This window comes from Protopterus annectens, chromosome 6.part0, assembly GCF_019279795.1.
Source record: "Protopterus annectens isolate FY-2018-M chromosome 6.part0, PAN1.0, whole genome shotgun sequence".
NCBI classification, from domain to species: Eukaryota; Metazoa; Chordata; order Ceratodontiformes; family Protopteridae; genus Protopterus; species Protopterus annectens.
Window position 1 is genome coordinate 1,802,076,013 of NC_056737.1, and position 25,321 is coordinate 1,802,101,333.

A 25,321-nucleotide genomic window follows, 5' to 3' on the forward strand; every position below is an offset into this window, starting at 1 on the left:
GTGGAAACGGATATTTAGTATTTGCATATACACTGACTTTAAGATGTATCTCCTAAAGTTGGCCTTCAGGCATGTGCTGTCGATAGTTCTCATTTCATTATTTAACTCATTCAGTGGTACAGAGTTCCATTCTTATGGTCTCATTGTGTACTCTGTCTGTTACTTGACCTATTTCATACCACGTGCTTTTCTCAAGGTATATGGACTCTGTACCTCCCCTTATTTATTGGTCATAATGTCAGTTATCACTGTTACATAAGTGCAGTATTCTTGGGTACAACAGTGCTTTAGTAAATCTTGCCCCATTGTCTGACTCTTCTGAAATTGGATTCATCCACTCATCAGCAGATGAGTTAAAGAATCAGCCAGTATTTGGAGCACATAATAAACTGCTTGACACAAAGGACTTTACACAAACCATTCTCCACATATTGAACAGATACAGGCATTGAATTCTCCTCCTATACTCCTTTCAAGGTAGCATTGTTGCCACCCCTAGATCCAAAGATATCTGCATGATGCCATTAGTTAATTTCCCCTTTTACCCACTATGCTGTTTCATAACACCTGACTCCAATCCCTGCCTGTTTATCTCTTTACCTCCTTCTTATTTGTATATTGTAATATGCCCATCTACTTTCTCACATTCTTTACAGTGAATACAATCAAGACTTCCTTGGAAATAGAGGATGGCATTATGCATAATAGAAATTATTGGTGTTTTTTTTTTTAATACTCCGGCCTGAACATATATTAATACAATGTCTCTTGTCAAACTAAATGATGATATCTGGTACTTTTAATGAAGTTTAATATCTCTTCCTATCAGTTGAAGTGTTTTCCCAGAGGATCACCGGTTGCTAATTGCATAGTTGTTTGCTAAAATGTTCTTACTTGGATATCTAATCTAATTGAATGAATGAGTAAATAACTAAAATTTCTCCTCCACAGAACATATATAAACAGAATGTAGCTCCCACATACCACTGGTTACTCTCCTGCATTCCACGGCCACTGCCCTTACGCAGCTGCTGAAATCCCTTTTTCTTGCCAGTATGACTACCTACAGGTGGTATCAGTATTTACCTTAACAAGACACAGTGTTTGCACTTCATTTATTATGTGCAGAATGATACTAACAACACCATTTATTTTAAGTTAATTAGCATAAAAACATTCTTACCATGGCACCTGCTTTTCCAGTGATACCTGAAGGACCTCTCATTCCCTGAAATGACAAACAACAACATTACAAATCTCATAAAAATACTGCATTTATTTTCAAATCACTTGTGTACATTAGTGCAAGCACAAACACCTGTGTTTGTACATATTTTGTCTGTGTGAGTATGCATGCATGTGATCCTTATTATATTAGACTACGACAGCCTACAGGCAAAAGAAATCTAAAAAACATGTAGACCATACTTTGTTAGCTTTCCATTTTGAAACGTGACTAAAAATGGAAAATTAAGGAAAAAAAAAACATTACTAGAAAATCTTTAGTACCATTGGATAAACACTCTGAACATTCCATTTGTAAGTGTACATATATACATGTACTACAGAGTAGAACCACCTATGTGGACTGCATCTTAAGATTTTTGTGTTACCGTCATGTTAACAGACACATTATAGAGTACTCTCTTGTTTCATGAACATCACCAAACTCTATCCCTGTGATGTATATGTTATGATCAACTACTGGGTGACACAAATTATAGTAAACCTTGTAGGAAGTCATCACTACAAGTACTAATATCACTTCAAAATTATCTTAAACACTACATTTAAAAGTGAAAGAGTAGTATACTGTAAACATTTTAAATCATAGACCTTAGACAGAATAAGACGCATTATAATAGACAGAAATCCAGACAAATCCATCCCTAAAACTCAAAATAAAACAACATGTGCTCAACCAAAGAATATAGCAGTCAAATAATTTACAATGTGCACTAACACCAAACACTAAAGTAGTTAATTTAAATTGAAAGTGCCAATCAACACAAAATAGTCAGCAAGATACTATTAAGAAAAGAACTAATGAAATATCTAAATGGAATTCAAAAGAAAATGAGCATAAAAATCAAAATCCTGTCCAGATTTATGACCACAATACTAGGGAAAGAATTGTAACACTCATACAATAAATTCCATGCAAAACAGCAAGCAAACAAGGAAGCAAAAAACAAACAAATAATCAAAACAGGCATCATATTTACAAAGGTTTGTAAAAATGTTTTCCATACTGAGAGAAAAACTGACACACTCATCCTGATAATCAATGAAGCATGAATGGTTTTCGACCTTGAAAAAAATGCATGTACCCAGCAACATCCACACCTACACACACACACACACACACACACACACACACACACACACACACACACACACACATGCTACTAGCATCTGACCCTCACTGCAACATACACAATACTCACATACAATGTAACTATCAGACCACACACATCACAAACCCCTCTACAAATGTACATAACTGCCTTTGACCACCCACGCATAAAAACAAAACCCACACCATAAACTAGAAATCTTAAAGTTGTCTACACAAAACCCAGATCTCTGAAATCTGAAGCACAGATGCAGACATAATTCTCAGGCTTGTGTGTATTATATAGTAACTGTTACTATATGAGACAGATCCCATACATACCTACAGAAAGCCACACTCACATGTACACTATTGATACATAGTCAGTGAGAAGCCACTTTTCACAAGTAATACCAGATGAACTGGCACTCCACCACCAAGGCTATGACAATGATGGCTATATCCTTCATAATAACTATGTGAAACTGTTGTTCTACATAGAATGATGTTATATAGAAAATGTAATGGTTTAACAAGTACACACATTTGTTATGACCACAGAAGTTATGTCTTCTAGTCACCCCTGCATTAACTTTAGATAGGCTTAAGAGTAATCTTTGAAAAGGACTTTTTGCCAAACTTCCAGGGGGTGCTGAGTAGCTCAAGACCAAGATGGAAGCTTAGATGTAGAGCTTATCTGTTCAAGAAACTATAAAGCTCATACTTTTGCAGTTGCATCACGTGAAAAAGAGAAATATCTTCTGAGAAGTTTGCGTGTGTGTCTCTGGATAATGTTTTGTGTTTTAGAATGTAGGCAGCACCAAAATCTGTAGAAACCAATCCTGTAATTTCTTTCCAGCAACAACTTGCATTAGACATGTCTGAGCTGAAACCTTTGCTGGGTAGAGATAGGTAAGCAATGTAGGAGCTAAAAAAAAAAGGAAGCTGCATTCGTAAATATGACGAAGCATCACAATGGACAAATAAGATACTTTCATGAAGAAAGTGACAATCTGTATCGAATGGGCATGGGATTATGAAGATATAAGGACATGGAAAAAGTACAGTTGTGTAGATGTTCAAGTGTATTCACTGTTGCAGTCATCACATTTGGGTTATCCTGCCAGGGGTAGCCCTCAGTTGGCCCATATACCAGAGTCTTAGTATTTCTGTATCAGTTGCCGTCGCCCCAGGACTGACGTCAGGTCATCAGAGGTATAAAAACAGGCAGCCGACACCATTACATCAGTTTTTATTGCCCTAATTGTCAGGAGCCCCCAATAGCAGCTAAGGTATGGTGGAAGAATATCACCGGTAGAAAGTAAATACCAAATTTCCTTGCAAGGAGAGAGAGAGAGAAAGAGAGAGAGAGAGAGAGAGAGAGAGGGGGGATGGAGGGAGGGTAACCAGGACTGCAACAGTGAATACACTCGAACATTTACATTTATAGTAAGTGTACACAACTGTACTATGTTCTTCATGTTTCACTGTTGCAGTCATCACATTTGGGTTGATTCTCAAAGCTGAAGAAAGGGTGGAGGCAGTCAAGAAGACTGGGGGCTGGCTAGGATGCCCTGTAAGACTGTGGTGGCAAAGCCTGCCCTGGATTTGGAGAAGATATGCAGGTAGTAATGTTTGGTGAAGGTATGAACAGATGTCCATGTTGCAGCCTCCAGTATGTCCTAATGGGGACCCCTCTGAGAAAGGCTGTAGAGGTGGAGGTTGTTCTAGTGGAGTGTGTCCTGACCTTCTCTGGGATGATTTACCATGCTGTTTGTAGCAGAAATGGATGCAGTGGGCTATCCATTTGGAGATTGTTTGTTTGGATATGGCCTTGCCCTCTGCTCCTGCAGCAATGCTGACTAGCAATTGATCAGTTTTTCTGAAAGATTTAGTCCTGTCCAGGTAGAATCTGAGCTGTCTGTGCACATCCAGAGTGTGCAGAATCCATTCCCCCTTGTTTTGTGGGTTAAGAAAAAAGGTGGGTAACTGACTGGATTGGTTGAGAGCCACACTGGATATCTCTTTAGGCATGAAGGTTGGGTTAGTCCTGAGGGAGACCCTGTCAGCATGGAAATTGATGAATGGCTCTACAGCTAAGTGCTTGTAGCTCTGAAACTCTTCTAGCTGAAGTGATGGCCAGAACCAAGGCTGTCTTCCAAGAGAGAAATTTTAACTCTGCTGATGCTGTAGGCTCAAAGGGGGGTAGGGTAATCTTTTCCAACACAAAGTTAAGGTCCCATGCTGGGGTAGATGCTCTTCTGGGTGGCCTTAAGTTCTTAGCCCCTTTTAGGAACTGTTTGATGAGAGGGTGTGAGAAAAGAAGATGCTCTGTGCTGAAATGAGCAAAGATGGCTAAGGAATGAATTTTAATAGAAGAGAAGGATAAACCCCTGTGTAGGAGTTATGCCAGGTAATAAAGGATGAAAGGTAGGGAGGGCTGTGCCATACTGGCTCCCTTAGCCTGGATCCAGGTACAAAACATTTTCCACTTATCAGCATAGGATGTTCTAGTGCTGGGGCATCTGACCACACGTATGACATCTAGAAATTGTTGGCTTAGGCTGGCAGTTTGAGGAGAGGTCAGGGAATAAGCCAGACTGCCATGTTGAGGGTCTGCAAATGGGGATGCAAGAATTCTCCATTCCTCTGGGTCAGGAGTGTTGGGACCTCAGGTAGGTGCCATGGTGGGAAGGGTGACAGGCTGCGGAACAGTGGGTACCAGTACTGGCATGGCCAGTCTGGGGCAATCAGGATTGCTCTCAGTTTTTCCTCCCTTATTTTTAGCAGGACCCTTGAAATGAGGGATAGAGGGGGGAATGCATAGACAGAGAGGTTTACCTATTGGAAGGATAGAGCATCCACTTTCCAGGCTTTGTTATGAGATTCCCTGGTGCACAATTTGCTGAGCTGATGATTGGAGCGGGAGGCACAGAAGTCGATCTGCAGGGTGCCCCATTTTTGGATTACAAGGGTGAAGGTCCTGTAGTCTAGATGCTACTCGTGTGGGTCCAGCAGGTTTCTGCTTAGGTTGTCTGCCAGAGAGTTGAAAGAACCTGGCAGGAATTGTGCTAGCAGGTGTATTTGCATGGCTGAGGCTGTGTGCCAGAGAGTCATGGCTAGGGATAAGAGTACATCCCTCCCTGCTTGTTGATATACCACATCACTGTGGTGTTGTCTGTTTTGATCAGTAGAGGCCCTGGGGAGAGTAGGAGTCTGAAAGCTGTCAGTTGTTAACATCTCTTTTTGGTTGATGTGCAGATGTGTTTAACTTGGGGTCCATTGGCCCTGAATGCACCTGGTGCCTAGGTGAGCCCCCCAGGCATAGTCTGATGCATCTGTGGTGAGGGTCTGAGCAGCGTTGGGTTGTGACAAGGGAAGTCCCTTGTTGTGGTTGCATGCTGCTGCCCACCAAAGAAAATCTTTCCTTAGACAAGGTATCATTGGTATAAGAATTTCCAGATCTTGAGAGTGCTTACACCAAAGGCTTTTTAGGTACCATTGTAGTTTCCTCATATGCAGTCTGGCATATGGAATGAGTAGAATGCAAGATGCCATGAACCCTAGAGCTTGCAGGATTTTCCTTGCAGTTAACTGAATTCTGGTGGCTAGTTGAGAGAAGTAGTCCATCCAGTAGGCTTGTTTTTCTGGAGTAAAGAATGCCATCTGGGTTGCTGTGTCCAGGCTTGCACCCAGGAATACAATTTTTTGTGTGGGGACTAGTTTTGATTCCTTTTCATCAATAGTATACTCCAGGGAGGTCAGTAGGTCCTTTACAAAGGTTAGGTACTTCAGCAGCTTTTCCTGACTGTCTGCCTGAATCAGGCAATTGTCTAAGTAAGGGATCATTTGAATATGTCTTTGCCTGCAGAAAGCAATGGCGGGGATCAGACATTTTGTGAAAACTCTGGGAGCAGTAGATAAGCCAAATGGAAGCACAGAGAACTGAAAGTGCATAGATCCTGCCCTGAAATGTATATATTTCCTGCATGATTCCCTGACTGGGATGTGTAGGTAGGCCTCTTTTAGATCTAGGGTGGCTAACCAAGCATCCCTGGAAAGCATAGGTAAAACTGCTGGAGGGTGAGCATTTTGAATTTTGGTATCACCAGACAGATGTTTAGAATGGATAGATCGAAGATGGGGCACCATGTGCCCCCTTTCCTGGGCACCAGGAAGAGTCTGGAATAGAAATCTTGGCCTATCTGTTCTGCAGGAACATGCTCTATTGCCCTCATGGAGAGCAGGGAGAGGGCTTGTTTTTGGTCTCTGCCCACTGGTTTGGAGGAAGATCTGGGAACCCTTTTGGGGTTGGCAGAGTGTGGAAATTAAATTTGTATCCCTGGGACACTATGTTGAGGACCCAGCGGTCATTGGTAATGGTGGCCCAGTTGTTTGTGTGGAAGGACAGTTTAACTCCTAGGGGCATGGGAAGGAGGACAGAGGGATGTGGAGCTAGTATAAAGTAATTGTGTGGACTTTCCATGGAGGGGTGGCCTTGCACTCCCTGTTTTTCAAGAGGAGGAACTCCATTGCTTAGATCTCTGCATTCCCTGGGGCTGTTGGTGGGTGGATCTGCTTCCTCTGGGTCTGGGCTGAGCTGGCCTGGAGTGGGCAGGAAAGGAACAATGCTTTGAGCGGCAATGCCTACTGAACCTCGGAGGCTGTATCTGCAAGAAGTCTTTAACAGTTTGCATAGATTTAGCTTTTTCTTCCATCTTCTTTAAGACCTCCTCTGCCTTGGTGCCAAATAAGTTGTCTTTGTTCAAAGGTGCGTCCAATAATTTTAAATTGACATGGTCTGACAAGGTCTGTTCTTTAAGACAAGCATGCCTTCTAAGGACAGAACCAGTGACTGCTGCCCTAAAAGATGATTCTAGGGCATCAAAGCCACATTGTAAGTTGTGCTTATTAACTTGACTTGCAGAATACATTAACTCTTGTAACTATTTATTTTCTGCACAAGTGGGAAAAGTAGATATTTTTTGTTTGAGGAGTTCCATGGTATGCTGTTGTTATTTTAGCATATGGAACTGACAATTTAATGCTCTAATAGCAAGAGTAGCAGTGGTGTATACTTTTTTACCCCATCTATCTAATGCTCGTGAATCCCTATCCGAGTGTGTGGGATTCTTAGCTGAAGTTGCTTTGACTCCTGTAGGTCCTTGAGAGATGACATCAGGGTCAGCAGAAGGATTTCTGAGAAGGAATTTGTGAGAGTCAGGGACTCTGTCATACCTGTCCGGTTTCCTGGGAACAGGAGGGAGGGTGTCAGGATTCAGACTGGATTCCATAAAAACATCATCCACAACATCCAGGACAGGAGGAATTGCCAGGGGTCTGCTGTGGTAGCTCTAAAAATTCACTGAGTCTCTTTTTTGACTGAGGGTAGTCCTGGCTTTCCCACTGGAAATGCTCCGTTAAAGTATGTAGGGTTTCCCCAAAGGAAAAGTCCTCAGGTGGAGAAGCTGAAGGGATGGATTCCTCTGTATCAGAATCCTCATAAGCAGAGAGTAGGTTGCATATCTTCATATTCAGATGCATCAGAGTCCTCGGACTCCTGTTCAGATAAAACCACTGGAGACAAGTCTTTTTTTCTTTTGGAAGGGGTAGTTTGGCCTCCCCTAATAAACATTATAAGGTCTTCCGCCATTTTAAGCATTTGGGACTGAGGCAAGGAAGCCGGTGGTCGGGCTTTATTCGTTGTTTTTTTGGGTGCGGTTCATACCCTGGGTCTTAAAAACTCAATAGTTTTTGGAAGAACTGAAGACGTGAAAGAAGTCGTCGGTCTGAGTCGAGCATTGGTAGTGCGAAGTACTTCCTCGGAAGCTGGTGCCTGATCAGCGGCTCCAGACCCATCCAAGGTAGAGACATCCGCAGGATCCTTAGTCGAAGAAAAGTCTTGTGGCATACCAGACTCTGAAAGGGTCTCAGTAGCGGCCTGCAAATCCACAGAAGCGGTTGTCAAGGGCTGCAAAAGCATCTCACTGAGGACCGGAGAACTGACAACTAGCTTGATGGCAGCATCGTTGGCGGTTTTGGACCTGTGCAGTCTGTCTCTGTCTTTATCCTTAAGTTTTTTCAGAAGATCAGTGGTCCGAAGGCTTACCAAAGCCATTCCAGAATTTGAGGATCGGGAGTAAAAATATCAGGCTACAATAAGGGCCTGACAATGTAGAGTTCTGGTGTTGAACAAAGCACAAAAGCGACAGCGGGGACATCGTGGTTTGGGCCTAAACAGGTGACGCAGTATGAATGGAAGTCTCGGTGTGGTATTTGCTTTCCACAGGTGAGACAATTGTTAACTTTTTCTGACTTTTTTAGAGCATGAAAAAAGGATCCCCAACTGGGTACTTAGCTTTAGAAGACCTCACTTCGGAAACGAATCTCAGGTAGCGGCTGACCGGCACTCGTGCGAACTGCTTCTGCATCGGGCTCCTCGGCAAGAAAGACTGGTGTAATGGCATCGGCTGCCTGTTTTTATACCTCTGATGACCTGACATCAGTCCTGGGATGACAGAAACTAACACAGAAATACTAAGACTCTGGTATTTGGGCCAACTGAGGGCTACCCCTGGCAGGATAACCCAAATGTGATGACTGTAACAGTGAAACACGAAGAACATCAGAGCTCCACATGATAATTTGTGATTTACTGGACTGGCTGACGGTATGGAAGAGGATGTGTTCAGTGACCTGGATGGTTGTTCTTTAGGGCTCTGTGTGAATATGGAAAGGTTTCACTGGTGAAAATCTGGCAACAACAATAGATCCAGACACCAAATATTTAACTTATGGTTGTACATAGCAAAGTCATGGATTCTAAAAAATTAAGTAAAACAGCTGAATATTTAGGAAAAAAGTTAAAATGTGTGTAAAGCTTTGCATATCAGACTTGCAGAAGATGCCAAACATTTGGGGAGGCCATCCAGAAAGCACCAGGTTGGAGCTAAGGTTAAAGTTGTGTATGCTATGATCATGAAAATGCATGACAGAGAAACAGCTAGGCTTTTTAGGAAGTTGATAATGCACTTCAGCTTTACTCTGAGGGACAAGCAAACATATATACAGTCAGTTAATGATTGTAGCTTTTGACCAGCATGTGGATGTACAACTCTGAATGGAGCATAGTTATCAAAGGGGCAGTTCTTCTGTATATACCAGTGCCAGGATCAAAGAGGTCCTACATGTATCTGTGACTTTTTCTGACTTAGGTAATGGGCCTGAAAGAGAGAGTGTGTAACAAGGGGGAGCATTTGTAAAAGTAAATGATCTGCTGAAGATGGTGGAGAAAAAAAATCTGGATTGATTTGGACCCTCTGCATGATGAGGCCTTCCATTGTGTCTTTCACAAGACAGGGTTGGACTATAAAATGGACATCAACAGGGCCATAAAGATAATGGCAAGGAGGCTTTTTTTGAGACTATTACTTGGTGATATGAAATCTGTTTCAAGAGCGAAGCCAGGACTTTTCAATTAAAATCAAACATGCTGATGTGGCCTGGGTATTTATCATGTGATTTGAGCATTTCTTCTCGTGTTTTAATAAAATAGTGCTGATCCAGACTGTGGTTCCTGGGAAAGCAAGAAGCAGTCATAGGAAGCCATTAGCTAGGCAGCCATCAGGGTTTTGTTGTTAAGCTCTAAACCCAATCATATGTATCACCTGACGGTTTCAGCCTGCAGTACCAGTCACTAGGCATGCAGACTACCAGAATGCTTGCCTCTGGCTATAGAGTGCACTGCTTAGTCTGCACATTGCTGTCAAAGCCCAAATGAAGCTGGCATACCTGCCCTGTATATAGCTGTTTACACATCAGTAGACCTAATTGCCTCCTTCCCCCACTTCCAGCATGGGTGAGCCAATGTCAGATGATCAGTCCTGTCCTTCCTCATTTCCTTCTCTACTTCCTGGGTTACTAGATAATTTCAAGTCTCACAGTAGCAGCTTCATCCCTCAGTATCTCAAAGTTAATCAAGTTTCTGTTTTGGCATCAAGCAAGAGGATGTGACAGTTTCCTCAAGGACTGGTGGGACAGTCCCAGCAGAAGTACAGGCTTTTATGGGCTCTTATGGACTGATAAGGTAACTGCCTTTTTCCATTTTCTTTTCCTTTCATTTTTGTGGGACCCACAAAGGCCAGTAGCATACACATAATTATTATCCCTTCCCAAGGATTGGGCAAAGGTTGGACAGTGCCTTACTGTATGTAGGCTTCTGAGTAAAAATGCTGGGGTGAACATTGGAAAAAAATATAAGCAGATGGTATTCGGAATATTGCTACACTATTCAGACATTCTTATTAAAACCTATGTATTCTTTTCCACTACATGACTATTCAAAACTCCATTTCTCCAGATAAAGATGGCCTCCCACTCCAGATTTGAAACGTCAACCTTATTGACATGCAACAAGCCCACTGATATTCGATATGATCCATTAATCAGTGGGAGTGCCCTAACTAATGCAAACTGGAGATCTGTTTTTATGCAAGTGACCGCTGACATTCTCAACAATGATGATTCAATTTCATTATCAGCTCTGACAATTGAGATAATTATATTGTCATCAAAATAACTGATGGATGTGCATTTATACAGTATCAAAGCCATGATTTTTGTCCAAAGGCCCATGAAAGCAGGAAATAACCTCAAATGCAGTTTCCACTGCCTCTCAGTCCACATTGCATAGGCTCTGGCATTACCTATACTCAAGTGTGGGTATGGTTGAGTTCCTTGAGTCCCATTTTTTACTGACAGTACATTTCTGTTAAACTACAGTGCAAACACAAATAAAAAGAGAACCTACAGTGAAATGGTAAGCAAGTCCCTCTATCCATATATTAAATATACTAATCGACTTTTGAGGGTGTCCCAGCTCAAGGAAAAGGGCAATTTTGCACAAGCATCCCACTGATGAAATAGAACTTGAGGAAATCACCAGCTGCCATTCAGTCTTACAGTTTCCTTATAATTGCCTTCTCTTTAAGATGGAATACATTGCATATGGAAGGAGTATGTCAATTCATTTGGTATAGAGAGATAAAGTCCTGATGATGATCCAGGTGACCTGAGACTGGCTGTTGTTTCAGTCACCTACTAGATCTGATATGGGGATGAGGGGAATAGCAAGGCTTTATAGTAGCGTTGTTGCCTCACAGCTAGAGGTTCTCCAATTCGATTCTCAGCTGGAGTGTGGGGAGTACCTTCTGTGTGGAGTCTGCACGTCCTCCCCGTGGTTGGGTGGCATTCGAAAGACATGCGTAAATGGGCATGCCTTCGTTGAAGGTTGGACATCAAGCTGGCACCTAGGCATTCATGAAAATCTACTGCCAATCATTAGCGGACCAGATTTCCGCTGTGGCGACCCCTAACCGGAAAAGCCGAAAGACCAACAAGAACAACAGCATGCTTGTCTGCCTTTCTTTGAGGGACATAGAGAGCATATGCTTGGATACATTCTCCACAGCACATTTCTTGTTGAATGCTGGAGATCATGCAGCGATTTTATCTGGAAGGAAGAGAGAGTAATACTATTGCCATATCTCACAAACAGACATGGATGTACATTGTTAGGCACCCTGTATACCACATCCTCCCTTATAATGTTACAAGTATGTGCAAGGGAACTAAAGAAATTCAATGTGACAACCTCCTCCATACCCAACAGTGGAGGCTCTCAGGCTCTCTGCACTTTAGCAGCATCCATCACCAGCCTAAGACCATGGAGACTAGTAACCCTAGCTTGTAGGGAATAAACAACCAGGTGAAGCTATACTGGGATGGTCTGTGGCACTAAGCAGAAACAGAGGTTAAGGCAGTCATGCTGACATAGGGAAGAAGAGATAAAACTCTCATATAAAAAATGTAAAGGATATCCTTGCAGCCAACTTCAAATATGTCCTCTGACTGCTTACCTCTGTGTAATTTACTAGCACACCAAATATTTAAACCTTCCTGATTAAAACATACAAAACATCCTCAGGAGAGAACATGTAACTGCTTGTACACTGACCAGAATAATGCAGTTCCCTGTATGCACCTCACTGTTCTGTACAGCCTGTTATATACACTCCTGACATTTCATCACTTTCCATCCCTTGCACGTATCTTATGCTGTTACAAATCACAGTGAACATAGTAATCCTGTACCTGCTTCTAGGTCTTCACCTTTCATGCACAGGTCCAGTCTCTGAAGTAGCCCCAAAGCATTCTAGGTGAGCAGTCCGAATGTATGAAATAAGATTCTCTGTAACAGAAGACCACAGCCCTTGCTGGAATCTTTCATTCCAGTGGACATCCATTTCAAAAACAAAAAATAGATGGCTTTGCTTGAAGACTAAGTTAAGCAATATATAGCTCTTTGACCTTCCTGCCTTATGCTGGACTTTTCTTTTTATCTGAAGCTGATGACATCATTAGTTACCATGTTGGCTTTGCAGTAGGTAGATATTTTAGATTTATAGTCTGTATTTCATTTGCAGTACTCTTATTTTGTACTTTTTATGCATCGTAAGCCAGGTCTCTGAAAATGGTCAGTCCACATTACTTATTTATTTGTTTGTACTAAAGGTAAGAAGGTAACACAGAATACTTTGTCCTGAGAGTATAACTGTCTGCAGACAAGAAACATGCTTTGTGAAGTTCACTAGCTCTAACTTCTAAAACAGCTCAACCTGCTATGTGACCATAAAACAAGTGGTGGTCTTCAGAACACAGAACTGATTCTGTGATGTCATTATAAAGGTTAAAATTGAACTTCTATTTGAATCAGAAAAAAAAAAAAGAATCTGAAGAGGAATTTGAACTCTGCCTTTATTGGGAGGGACATTCTTCACATTCCCTGTGCAAGGGGATTTACCCCCTACACTGTTTACCAGATGGGGCTAATTCAAAGAGCCGTTTCAACCATGGTCTGAGGCAAAAGACAGCAGCTTAAACAATAATAAAGTGATTTAACATAAACAGCTGTGAGGCTGGTGCAAATCGGGTGAAAGGAGACTTTTCACATATTCATTGAAATCCGAGGTCACTATCACACGCAGCAATATTGACACAGCATTGACACAGAATTCACAGCATGGATATATCATATATACAATGTATTAATCCCCTGCAGGACACTGAAAATAGAACATAACATTCAGAATATCTCCCCTGAAATAATACTGCTTTTCTAGTTAAGTAATGTAAAAAGAAAACATATTACTTACAGCAGGACCAGATGGTCCAGGCCTTCCTCTTTCTCCTGGAATTCCTCTTGGACCCTAAGGTATAATAATATAAGTATAAGTGACTGAAAGTTACATATTATTATAATGACAGATTCATACTGAATACAACTAAAAAACTGCAATATATTAATGCTGAAATTTACAAAACTTCAAATATAAATTAGTGTGATTCAGTCTTCACTCGAGTCAGTCTTCTTTTCATAAGTTTATATTCCATGTGAAACACAAAAGGCATTGTTTTTCTGTAGTAAGACAGAGGGACAAGGGAGGGGGGTTATATTTTATTAATTAGACCATTTGTTGCTTGATAATATGAGAGCTAAATTCATGTTAGGAGAGCCCCCTACAATTCCAGTTTGTTGTTACTCACAATGCTGTTCAAAGAAATACTTTATAAGACTGCCAAATTGTGAAAAAGCATAGCTGTAATTTAATGATATTGTCAAATACACCCAACCAGCATATGTAGTGAAATCTACATAGATACTAGTGAGTTTCATTAACCTAAATGTTTATGGATCTCAGAGTAGCAAAGTTGGCAGCACGGTTTCTTCTGAACCTTAGGCTTTAAGTCCCCTTGAAGTAAAAGTTGAAATGCTGGGCAACAACTGCACTGAATGAGGATACAATACGGAAAACAATGCACTATTGTGGATGTTTTCAGCGGAGGTGGGGAATGATGATTTCAAATGGAGAGACATTGCTGGGAGGTTGAAAGAATATTTCCAGCAGGAATGCCCTCCTCTAATGAGGAAGTGTCACAGGCAAATAATGGGACTGAAGCCATTTCTCTATAATACGTCACAATAGTAATTAAACAATATCACTGTGGCAAAGCTGGGGAGCCAGAATTGCTGAAGGTTATGGACATTATTGGGTTGCCATGATTTACATATCATTGCATTGTTATGTGGACAGTAGGGACAGTATTTCTGGGCTTGCAGACTCTGTAGAGATCAGCATTTTCAAAAGGTGAGACAGAATGGATTGTTCCAGTTATAGAAGGATAATGGTCTTCAGCTTGTACTGCTTGATACTGAAAACAAGACTCTGTCACATGGCTGACCCTTTAATTCAATGCATGGATCATAGGAGTTTATTAGTACTGTCTACATGTGTTTTATTGCCCTAGAGAAAGTATATGCTGACATATACTGGAACATATAAACAGAAGCAGAGTGCAAACAGCTCGAAAGAACCTGCGATTCTTCTTGTTTTAAAAAGTTTAATGACAAAAAAACGAACTTCAACGAACTTCTACGAAGTTCGTTTTTTTGTCATTAAACTTTTTAAAACAAGAAGAATCGAAGATTCTTTTGAGCTGTTTGCACTCTGCTTCTGTTTATATGGTATTGTGAGTGCCTTCCACGGGGGTATATACTGGAACATCTCACTGAAAATGCTACTAGAGTATAGATTGCTAGAGACATTGCTGGGTCACTTTTCACCTTTTATTTAAGGAGTCCAATTGAGTCTACATCCCCAGGATGTTGTATGGAACATGAGTATAGATCTCCACCATGGTTATATCTTGTCTATCTTCATGTTCATGATTTTCATGGATAGGATAAAAAAGGTGCAGGTAATATCCAGACAGTATTCAGTTTGGGGATGTAAGGATTGCACTTCTAATACTGTTTATCATATCACGTATTACTTTCCATTTTCGCTCACAATTTTCTCCATAATTATTTTCTTACTCCATTTACGGTCCTACATAAATGGGCAAACAATTTCCATACTTCAGCCTACCCTGTGCAAATATGCCGTTTTGTGCTATTACTCGATCTTCTGTTTTGTCTTACCTCTTTATCTCACCATGTTACATAAATAAGACCATTTTCTATTATCTGGTAATATGTGACTGCATTCATGCAGTGATCATGTTATTGTTCCTCTCCTGTAAACATTCATCCACTGGCTTTTCTTCCCAATCAGCAACTGATATTTCACAAAATGGTAGCATATGATTATGCATAAACCATAAATGATATATGTCTTCCTGTAAATTACTATCCTAAACTACAGTCATCCAGTTATATCAATGCAATTTACATATACCTGCCCATATCAATATCTGCCATGTGTACTCCATGGGGAAATTCAGACTGCATGATCAGATGACCATGCAGTGGCTGTTCATGTTATAAATGCCCATAATCTGTTTACATATTGTAAACACAATTGTCTCTTTTCTGGCACGCATGAATAAGTATGCACTCTGTGCTTTTGCAGCAATCCATAATTTTCCTGCATACCTTCTCCAAAACCTGTCTCAGGCTCATTTGACAAGTCACCTATTTTTAAAATCTACTCTATCAATATTATTTTTCAAACAGAACAATTAAACCCCACTGTCCTAACTTCTGGTAAATAAGAATGACGGAGAAGCATTACAAGCTTAAAATATGTCAATCTATCTTGTACTTCTCATGTATTGTAATACTTAAAGTTGAACATGAATACAATGAACTGTGAGTGGTGTCACCCATTGTTATGTAATTATACACAATCTCTGTCTAAACAAACTTAGTAAACCTGAACATGTATATAGGCCTATAGTCTGCCAAGCCTTCCTATTGACATGGCTCGCCAGCATTCCTATTGCACCAGTGACCAATCTGCAGCCTTTCATAAATATGATGCCCCACTCAGAGTACTGTGCAAGACTCATAAATATAACATCACATTCAGAGTACTTTGCTGGGTTCATAAATATGACATCACATTCAGAGTACTGTGCAGGACTCATGAATATGATGTCACATTCAGAGTACTGTGCAGAGATCATAAATATGATGTCATATTCAGGATACCATGCATGGCTCATAAATGCCCCATTCAGAGTACTGTGCAAGGTTCATAAATATGACATCACATTCCGAGTACTGTGCAAGGCTCATAAATATGACATCACATTCAGAGTACTGTGGAGGGCCTCATTCTATATCCTAAAGCTCCAAAAAACATTTCTTGTAATGTTAGCTGTCATAGTATTCCACATCAGAAATAAATCTCTTTCAAAAATGTATACTAACAATGCTTACTGTTAAGTGTATGTGTGTGGATTATTTAGTTTGTTTGGGTTTAGCTTTTTAAGGTAGGTTTGTGATAGTTACGGACCTTAGGGTTAGGGTGCGGGTTAAGTTAAGTTCATACATGGTGGTATATGTAAGATTTAGTGTAGGGTTAGAAGTAGGGTTTAGTTTAGGGTTAAAGTAGAGTTTTGGTTAGTGTATGTATGTGGTTTATTTAGTTTGTGTAGGTAGTATGTAGCGGGCGGTGGGGTGGAACAAGTATGACAGTTCGACTTTTTGAATTTCGTGGTTTAGGGCGTTCAGTGTTTATGCGGTTCAGTGACAACGGGTCGACATTTAGGTATTCGATAAGGTAAGCGTTCGACTTTATAAAATAGACCCTTGCAGGCAGCATATAAACTATAGCAGGTGTTTGCTACATTTGTATCAAGAAGTTTGCGATAGTTTAAAAAGAAGAAATTCTTTTTTAAACTAAAACCTGTGCACTGTGCACTCTGAGCAGACAGGATATCAACTGGAGCAATTGTTTGTTATACATTTGTACAACCAGTATGCAGTAGTTTAAAAGAAGAATTTTTTTTAATAAAATATGTTGAAGGAGGGTTGGGGCAAAGCACATGAATTTGACATGGAAAGGAGGGACACCAGTGTGTCGTGCATCTGGCCAACTGGTTGGTGTGCCAGCAGAAGTAACATCCACTTTTTTTTTTATTTTGATCTTTAATGGAAGAGCTGGGGGTATGGATCTAAAAGTAATAAGTAAGTGTGAAATGCTTTTTTTTTTTACTTGGTGGCCGAATCAGCTACACTTCTGTATTAGCTGCACTGGCAACCTTTTCCACAGTTTGCATTAATGGAATATCAAGCAGTAAAACAAGGCCTCTTTGTTCATACTGTGTGAAAATACATCCACCAGCTCCTTACTTATCACATACTGTTTTATCCCAACAATTTTATTACATTTGTTTTGTATAGCAATAGGACATCATATAATGGATGTATAAGAATCACATCTACAACAATCTAATAGTAATTGTGAATCAAACATAACGCCTTGAAATATATAACATTTTGTATAGTTTTTATATGCTGTATTATGCTGCCTTTAACCAGCAAAAATGTTGGCCTCCTATCTCTTGCCTAGCACATCAAAGCCTTTGTATATTTTTTGAAAAACAGCTTTAAATTCATCTGGTATAAAGTGAGCATGGTTGGCTACACTGTTGTAAACATGCATACCTATATCCTATGTTTTACATTTTACTTCAGACCTGTCAAAACCTGAAACATTTTTCACACAAACATCAAGAGTACTGAATGGATTTGGAATGCCTTTATGCTTATTTTCCATTTTTGTATGAATGCAGTCTGGGATGAAAAATAAACAAGGTTGTCATGTAGATAACATGAAAACCCAGAGTTACATGCTAGAATTGATTGTTTTCTTTACATTTTCCTGTAAAATTGTTTATTTTAGCTGTTAATCTGACGTTACATAACAAGGTGTCTGAATCATGTAGACAAAAAGTACAGTTCTATACACTTACCATAAATTTAGATGTTCAAGTGTATTCACTGTTGCAGTCATCACATTTGGGTTATCCCTGCCAGGGTAGCCCTTGGCTGGCCCGAATACCAGAGGCTTAGTATTTCTGCATAGGTTGCTGTCACTTCAGTACTGACGTCAGGTCATCAGTAGTATAAAGTAAGGCAGCCGATGCCATTACATCAGTTTTTCTTGCCCTAACCTGTCAGAAGCCCCCAAGTAGAAGGCAGGTTCTGGTGGAAGAACCCCACCAGTAGAAGATAAATACCAATAAGTCCCTTGTAAGGAGAAAAGAAAAGAGGGGGATGGAGAGAGGAAAACCAGGACTGCAACAGTGAATATACTCTAACATCTACATTTATGGTAAGTGTACACAACTGTACTATGTTCTTCATGTTTCATTGTTGGGTCATCACATTTGTGTTTATTCCCAAAGCTGAGGAAAAGGGTGGAGGCAGTCAAGGAAACTAGGGGCTGGCTAAGATGCCCTGCAAGACTGCCGAGGCAAACCCTGCCCTGAATTTGAAAAAGAGAGGCAGGGACTAGTGTTTGGTAAAAGTGTGAACAGATGTCCAGGTAGCAGCCTCCATGCTCACCCTTGTAGGGACTACTCTGAGGAAAGCTGCAGAGGTGGAAGCTGCTCTGGTGGAGTGAGTCCTGACCCCCTTGGGGGAGGTTTTCCATGTTGTCTGTAGCAGAAATGGATGCAGTGTGCTATCCATTTAGAAATGGTTTGTTTGGAGATGGCTATGCCTTCTGCCCCAGTAGCAAAACTAACCAGCAATTGTTCAGACTTTCTGAAGGATTTCATCCTGTCTAGACAGAATCTGAGCTGTCTGTGCAGATCTAGAGAGTGCAGGATCCTTTCCCCCCCTTGTTCTTTGAATGAGGAAAAAAGGTGGGCAAGTGAATGGATTGGTTGAGAGCCACACTGGACACCACCTTGAGCATGAAGGACGGGTTCATCCTGAGGGACACCCTGTCAGCATGGAAGATGATGAGGGGTTCCACAGCCATGAGTGCTTGCAGGTCGTAGACTCTTCTGGCTGAAGTGATGGCCAGAAGGAAAGCTGTCTTCCAGGAGAGAAATTTTAGCTCTGCAGAGGTGACTGGTTCAAAAGGGGACAGGGTGAGCTTTTCTAATACAAAGTTAAGGTCCCAAGCTGGAGCTGGTGTTCTTCTGGGGTGGCCTCAGGTTGCTAGCCCCTCTTAGGAAATGTTTGATCAGATGGTGTGAGAAAAGGGGCTGCTCAGTGGGAAAATGAGCAAAGATAGCAGAGGCATGAATTTTAATAGAAGAAAATAGAGGCCAGTGTGTAGCAGGTCAGCTAAGTAATCCAGAATAAAAGGGAGGGAGGGCTGTGCAGTATTGGCTCCATTAGCTTGAATCCAGGTACAGAACCTTTTCCATTTGTCTGCATAAGACTTTCTAGTGCTAGGTCGTCTGGCCTCATGTATAACATCTAGAACCTGTTTACTTAGATTAGCAGATTTATCGGGGTTCAGGGAATAAGCCAAGCTGCCAAACTTAGGGTCTGCAATTGGGGATGCATGAATTCTCCTTCTCTCTGGGTCAGGAGGTTTGGAATCTGGGGAAGATGCCAAGGTAGCAGTGGGGACAGGCTGTGCAGCAAGGGGTACCAGTGCTGTTGAGACCAGTCTGGAGCTATAAGAATTGTCCTGGGTTTTTCCTCCCTTATTTTGAGGAGCACCCTGAGAATGAGAGGAAATGGAGGAAAGGCACAGACTGAAAGAATGACCCAAGGGAAGGATAAGGCATCCACTTTCCAAGCAATGCAGTGATGCTCCCTGGTACAGAATTTGCTGAGCTGATGGTTGGGGTGGGTGGCAAAGAGGTCAACCCCTTTCTGAGGTGCCCCATTTCTGAGATATTAAGGTGAAGGTTCTTCTGTTGAGCTGTCACTCATGAGGGTCCAGACAATTTCTGCTTAATTGGTCTGCCAGAGAGTTGAGAGAACCTGGCAGGAATTGCACTAACAGGTGGAGTTGCATGGCAGATGTTGTGTGCCAAAGGGTCATGGCCAGCCTGCATGGGGGTAGGAGTGAGTTCCTCCCTGCTTGTTGATATACCACATCACAGTGGTGTTGTCTGTTTTGATGAGGAGAGCTCCTGGAGAGAGAAGGGGTTTGAAAGCTATCAAAGCGTGCTGGACAGCCGTTATCTCTTTTTGGTTAATGTGCAGAGGGATTTGCTGTGGGCTCCATTGGCCCTGTATGCATCTGCCATCCAGGTGTGCACCCCTGGCATAGCCTGATGCATCTGTGGTGATGGTCTGGGTGGTGAGATAGGTAGTCCCTTGTTGTGGTGGCATGCTGTTCTCCACCAAAGAAAATCATTTCTGAGGCAAGGAATTATAGGTATAAGAGTCTCCAAGTCTTGATAATGTTGACACCAAAGGCTTTTTAGGTACCACTGAAGTCTCCTCATATGCAGTCTGGCATATGGAATGAGCAGTATACAAGATGCCATGAACCCCAGAATTTGCAGGATTTCCCTTGCAGATAGCTGGGGTCTGGTGGCTAGTTGAGAGAAGTAGGCTGTCAGAAAAATGTGCTTTTCTGGTGTAAGGAATGCCATCTGGGATGCTGTGTCCAAGCTTGCTCCCAGGAATACAATCCTTTAGGTGGGCACCAGTTTGGATTTATTTTCGTTGATAGTATACCGTAGGGAGGTTCGAAGGGTCTTTACAAAGGTCAGGTGCTTGAGCAGATTTTCCTGGCTGTCTGCCTGAATTAGGCAATCATGTAAGTATGGTTAAATCTGGATATTCCTTTGTCTGCAAAAGGCAATGGCTGGAGCCAGACATTTTGTGAAAGCTCTGGGAGCAGTGGATAAGCCAAAGGGAAGCGCAGACAACTGAAAGTGTTGAGATCCTGCCCTGAAACTGAGATATTTTCTGCATTTTCCCCTGATAGGAATGTGGAGGTAGGCCTCATTTAGATCTAGGGTGGCTAGCCAAGCATCCTTGGAGAGCCTGGGTAGCAGCTGCTGGAGGGTGAGCATTTTGAATTTTGGGATCACCAGGAAGGTGTTTAGAATGGATAGATCAAGGATGGGACACCAGATGCCCTTTTTTCTGGGTAAAAGAAAAATTCTGGAGTAGAAACCTTGGCCTTTGTGTTCTGCAGGAACGTGCTCTATTGCAATCATAGAGAGCAGGGAAAGGACTTGCTTTTGCGCCTCTGTCCACTGGTTTGTTGAAAGATCTGGGAACCCTTTTGGGGTTGGAAGGGTGTGGAAAGAAAATGTGTATCCCCGGGACACTATGTTGAGAACCCAGTGGTCGTTGGTAATGGTGGCTCAGGTGCTTGCATGAAAGGAGAGTTTTCCTCCTACGGGTAAGTTAAGGTGGGCAGAGGGAGTGGTTGGGGTAGGTGAGTCATTGTGAGTTCTTACCATAAGGGGGTGGCTTAGAACTTCCTTGTTTTGAAGTGGAGGTAGTCCACTGCTTTGAAGTCTGAAGAAGCGTTATTACAACGTGAAAGCGCTAACTGTCCTAGGCATCTCATTTTAAATAAAGGATTTTCTACACGTTTTTGGTGATTCAGCTTTTGGTGCACTCCTGGATTTGTTTTCCTGTGTTACTACGTTGTCACTACGGGAGTGCTTTACTCAATAGGGAGGTTTGTTGTGTTTCTTTTTGGTAGTCCACTGCTTAGATCACTGTATTCCCTGTGGCTGTTGTCGGTGTGGGGTCTGGTTCCCCGGGGTCTGGCCTGAACTGGTTTAGTGGGAGCAGGAAAGAACCAGTGCTTGGTAGGACAATGCCTGCTGAACCTGGGTGGCTGGACCTGTAAGAAATCCTTAACTGTCTGCATAGATTTTGCTTTTTCTTCCATCTTTTTTAAGATCTCTTCTACCTTAGTGCTAAATAAGTTGTCTTTGTGCAAGGGGGCATCCAACAATTTAGATATGACATGGTCTGGCAAGAGCTGTTCCTTAAGCCATGCATGCCTTCTAATGACAGATTCGGTGACTGCTGTTTTCAAGAAGCTTCTAGGGTGTCAAAAGCACAGTGCAAGGTGTGTTTAGTTACTTGACTTGCAGATTGCATTAACTCTTGTAAATCTTTAGATTCTGCACAAGCAGGAAAGGAAGAATTGTTTTGTTTGAGGAGTTCCAGGGTATGCTGCTGAAATTTTAGCATATGGAACTGACAATTTAGTGCCCTGATAGTAAGGGTAGCTGAGGTGTATACTTTTTTACCCCATCTGGTTAGTGATCGGGAATCACTATCTGAGGGGGTGGGATTCTTAGCAGAGGTTGGTTGCTTTAATCCCTTTAGGCCCTTGAGAAATTACCTCAGGGTCAGCAGTAGGATTTTTAAAAAGAAATTTGTGTGAGTCAGGGACTCTATAGTACTTGTCTGGTTTTCTGTGTGCAGGAGGGAGGGTGTCAGGAGTCAAGCTGGATTCCAGGAAAACATCTTACACAACATCCAGGTCCAGGGGGATGGCCAACGGTCTGAGCTGCTGAAGATCTAAGAATTCCCTGAGTCTCTTTTTAGACTGAGGGTAGTTCTGACTCTCCCATTGGAAATGCTCCCTTAAGGTATGAAGGGTTTCCCCAAAGGAAAAATTCTCTTGGGGAGAGGCTGAATGAATGGAATTCTCTGCATCATAATCCTCATAAGTAGAGAGGGGTTGCATGTCTTCATATTCAGATGCATCAGAGTCATTTGACTCTTCTTCAGACAAAACTAAAGGGGACAGATCTCTTTTCCTTTTGGAGGGGGTAGCCTGGTTTCCCCTGATCAGCATGATAAGGTCTTCTGACATTTTAAGCATTTGGGTCTGAGGCAAGGAAGCAGGTGCCTGAGATTTGGTCGTCAGTTTCTTGGGTGTGGTTCGTACCCTGGGCCTAGGAAACTCGGTAATTTTTGAAAGAATGGTAGTTTCGAAAGAAGTCGTCGGTTTGTGTTGAGAATCGGTAGTGAGAAGGACTTCCTCAGAAGCCAGTGCCTGCTCAGTGGATCCAGACAACCGCAGGGTCATTAGTCAAAGAAGAGTCATGCAGCATACCGGCCTCTGAAAGGGTCTTGGTAGCGGCCTGCGAATCCACAGTACCGGGCATCAGGGGCTCTGAAAGCACCTTACTGAGGACCAGAGAACTGATGACTAGTTTAACGGAAACATCGGCAGTAGGTTTGGACCTGTGCATCTGTCTCTGTCTTTATCTTTATCTTTACACTTTTTCGGAAGATCTGCTGTCAGATGGCTTACCAAAGCCATATCAGAGTTCGAGGACTGTAAGCAAAAAATATCTAGCTACAATAAGGGCCCAACGATGGATAGTTCTGGCATTGAACAAAGCACAGAAGCAACAGCGGGGGACGTCGTGGTCTGGGCCTAAACAAGTGACGCAGTAAGAACGAAAATCTCGATGTGATACTTGCTTTCCACAGATCACCTTTTTCTGACCACGGTTAGTTCAAGAAATAAGGATCCTTAATGGAGTACTTAGCTTAAGAAGGCTTCAGCTTGAATTAGGTAGACAAAACTCAGGTAGCGGCCTACCGGCACTCGTGCAAACTGCTTCTGCTTCGAGCTCCATGGCAAGAAAGACTGATGTAATGGCGTTGGCTGCCTTACTTTATACTACTAATGACCTGATGTCAGTACTGAAGCAACAGCAACTGACGCAGAAATACTAAGCCTCTGGTATTCGGGCCGGCTGAGGGCAACTCTTGCAGGGATAACTCAAATGTGATGACTGCAACAGTGAAACACGAAGAACATCAGTGATTTTTGCCCATTATATTTTCAAGACACATTTGAAAAGCTCCATATATGGCTACAGTAATAAAAAACATATATTGATTTTAATTTATTTGACACTACTGTCAAGCCATTTTTAGGCAATCCTCTTGATGAATTTATAGTGTGAGCTCTAACAAGCTACTTGCAAAAGTCGTGTCCAATATATAAATAATTCTGTTTTATAGTAGTTCAATACTTTTAGTGATCACATATTACAGTATTACATGCCTGTTACTTGGTATAGAATGATAAACAATGAATATAGCATAGAGAACCCAGGACTAACTAGTGACCAGGCACTGGAGAAGCCAGCCAGGTGGGTGGTAGTCAGTAACCCATGTTGGCTCCCCCCACCTTGAGGGGTGGTAGTGGCACAGTTCATTGCAATGTTTTTGCCTGGTGGAAGCTGGGTATCATAGCAGGGCCGCACACATGCATTCTGTCTTCAAGGGCTAGAGCTGTACACTAGGACTTCCATCAAATAGCTGATAGTAGTGTGTGTGTGTGTGTGTGTGTGTGTGTGTGTGTGTGTGTGTGTGTGTGTGTGTGTGTGTGTGTGTGTGTGTGTGTGTGTGTGTCTGTGTGTGTGTGTGTGTGTGTGTGTGTGTGTGTGGGGGGGGGGGGGATATGGTACATATGTGCAGGCACCAATATAGTATTGGTCTGGCTATGTGTATATATATCATGCTATGAGGCTGGGGAGATGTTATGGACGAAAATATTATAATCCCATTGAAATGAGAGGTTCTGTGCCAGGCACTGTTAACCCCCTATAAGCTGAATAGGTATGGGATGCAGGAACAAATGAGCCAACCTGTCACTGGAAACAACGCAGATATTCATTAGAGGGTTCAGGACAGTAAAAGGCTGAGAAAAATATTACTGTAATAACACTTATGCACAAAATGGTAATATATTTTAAAGTCAAACTGCTGATTAAAACATTGAAAGCATACATACCAATGCACCAACAAAACCCATTTGTCCTTGAACACCAGTTTCTCCCTAAGGAAGTGAAGAAAAGATTTAGATTATTGCACTTTCTTTGTTTAGCAAAGCAAAAGCTGGTGTCTCATTATGACTTACAACAAAATAAAAATGTAATTGATTTCATCTCATATTACACAGATGCATACATTATACTCTGTGGTGCAATTGGTTAGTGTGTTCTGATAAGAAGGCAACATTCTACAGGTTATTTTTAGAAAGTCAGAATGTCTTTGCTAAACATGAGCTTTTACATTAATACTACACGACAGAGGAGATTGCATGGACCTAATACACACATAGCTCTACAGATGCAGACATCATATATACCAAGTGTGTTTTTAATTAAACAGACTGGACTGTCTCACATTACAAACATTTTTTTGGAATGTTTGACTAA

General features: G+C 41.7%; 1 protein-coding gene across 1 annotated transcript in view; it reads right to left on the reverse strand.

Annotated features, from left to right (window-relative positions):
• Window positions 1–25,321, reverse strand: part of COL5A2 (collagen type V alpha 2 chain) — a 738,909-nt gene that overhangs the window by 311,707 nt on the left and 401,881 nt on the right. Inside the window, exons 15-17 of the mRNA XM_044075160.1 lie at window positions 24,895–24,939; window positions 13,549–13,602; window positions 1,184–1,228 (exon numbers count right to left, since the gene is read on the reverse strand). Coding sequence (XP_043931095.1) covers window positions 1,184–1,228; window positions 13,549–13,602; window positions 24,895–24,939 — 144 coding nt within the window. The remainder of the gene's footprint in view (window positions 1–1,183; window positions 1,229–13,548; window positions 13,603–24,894; window positions 24,940–25,321) is intronic.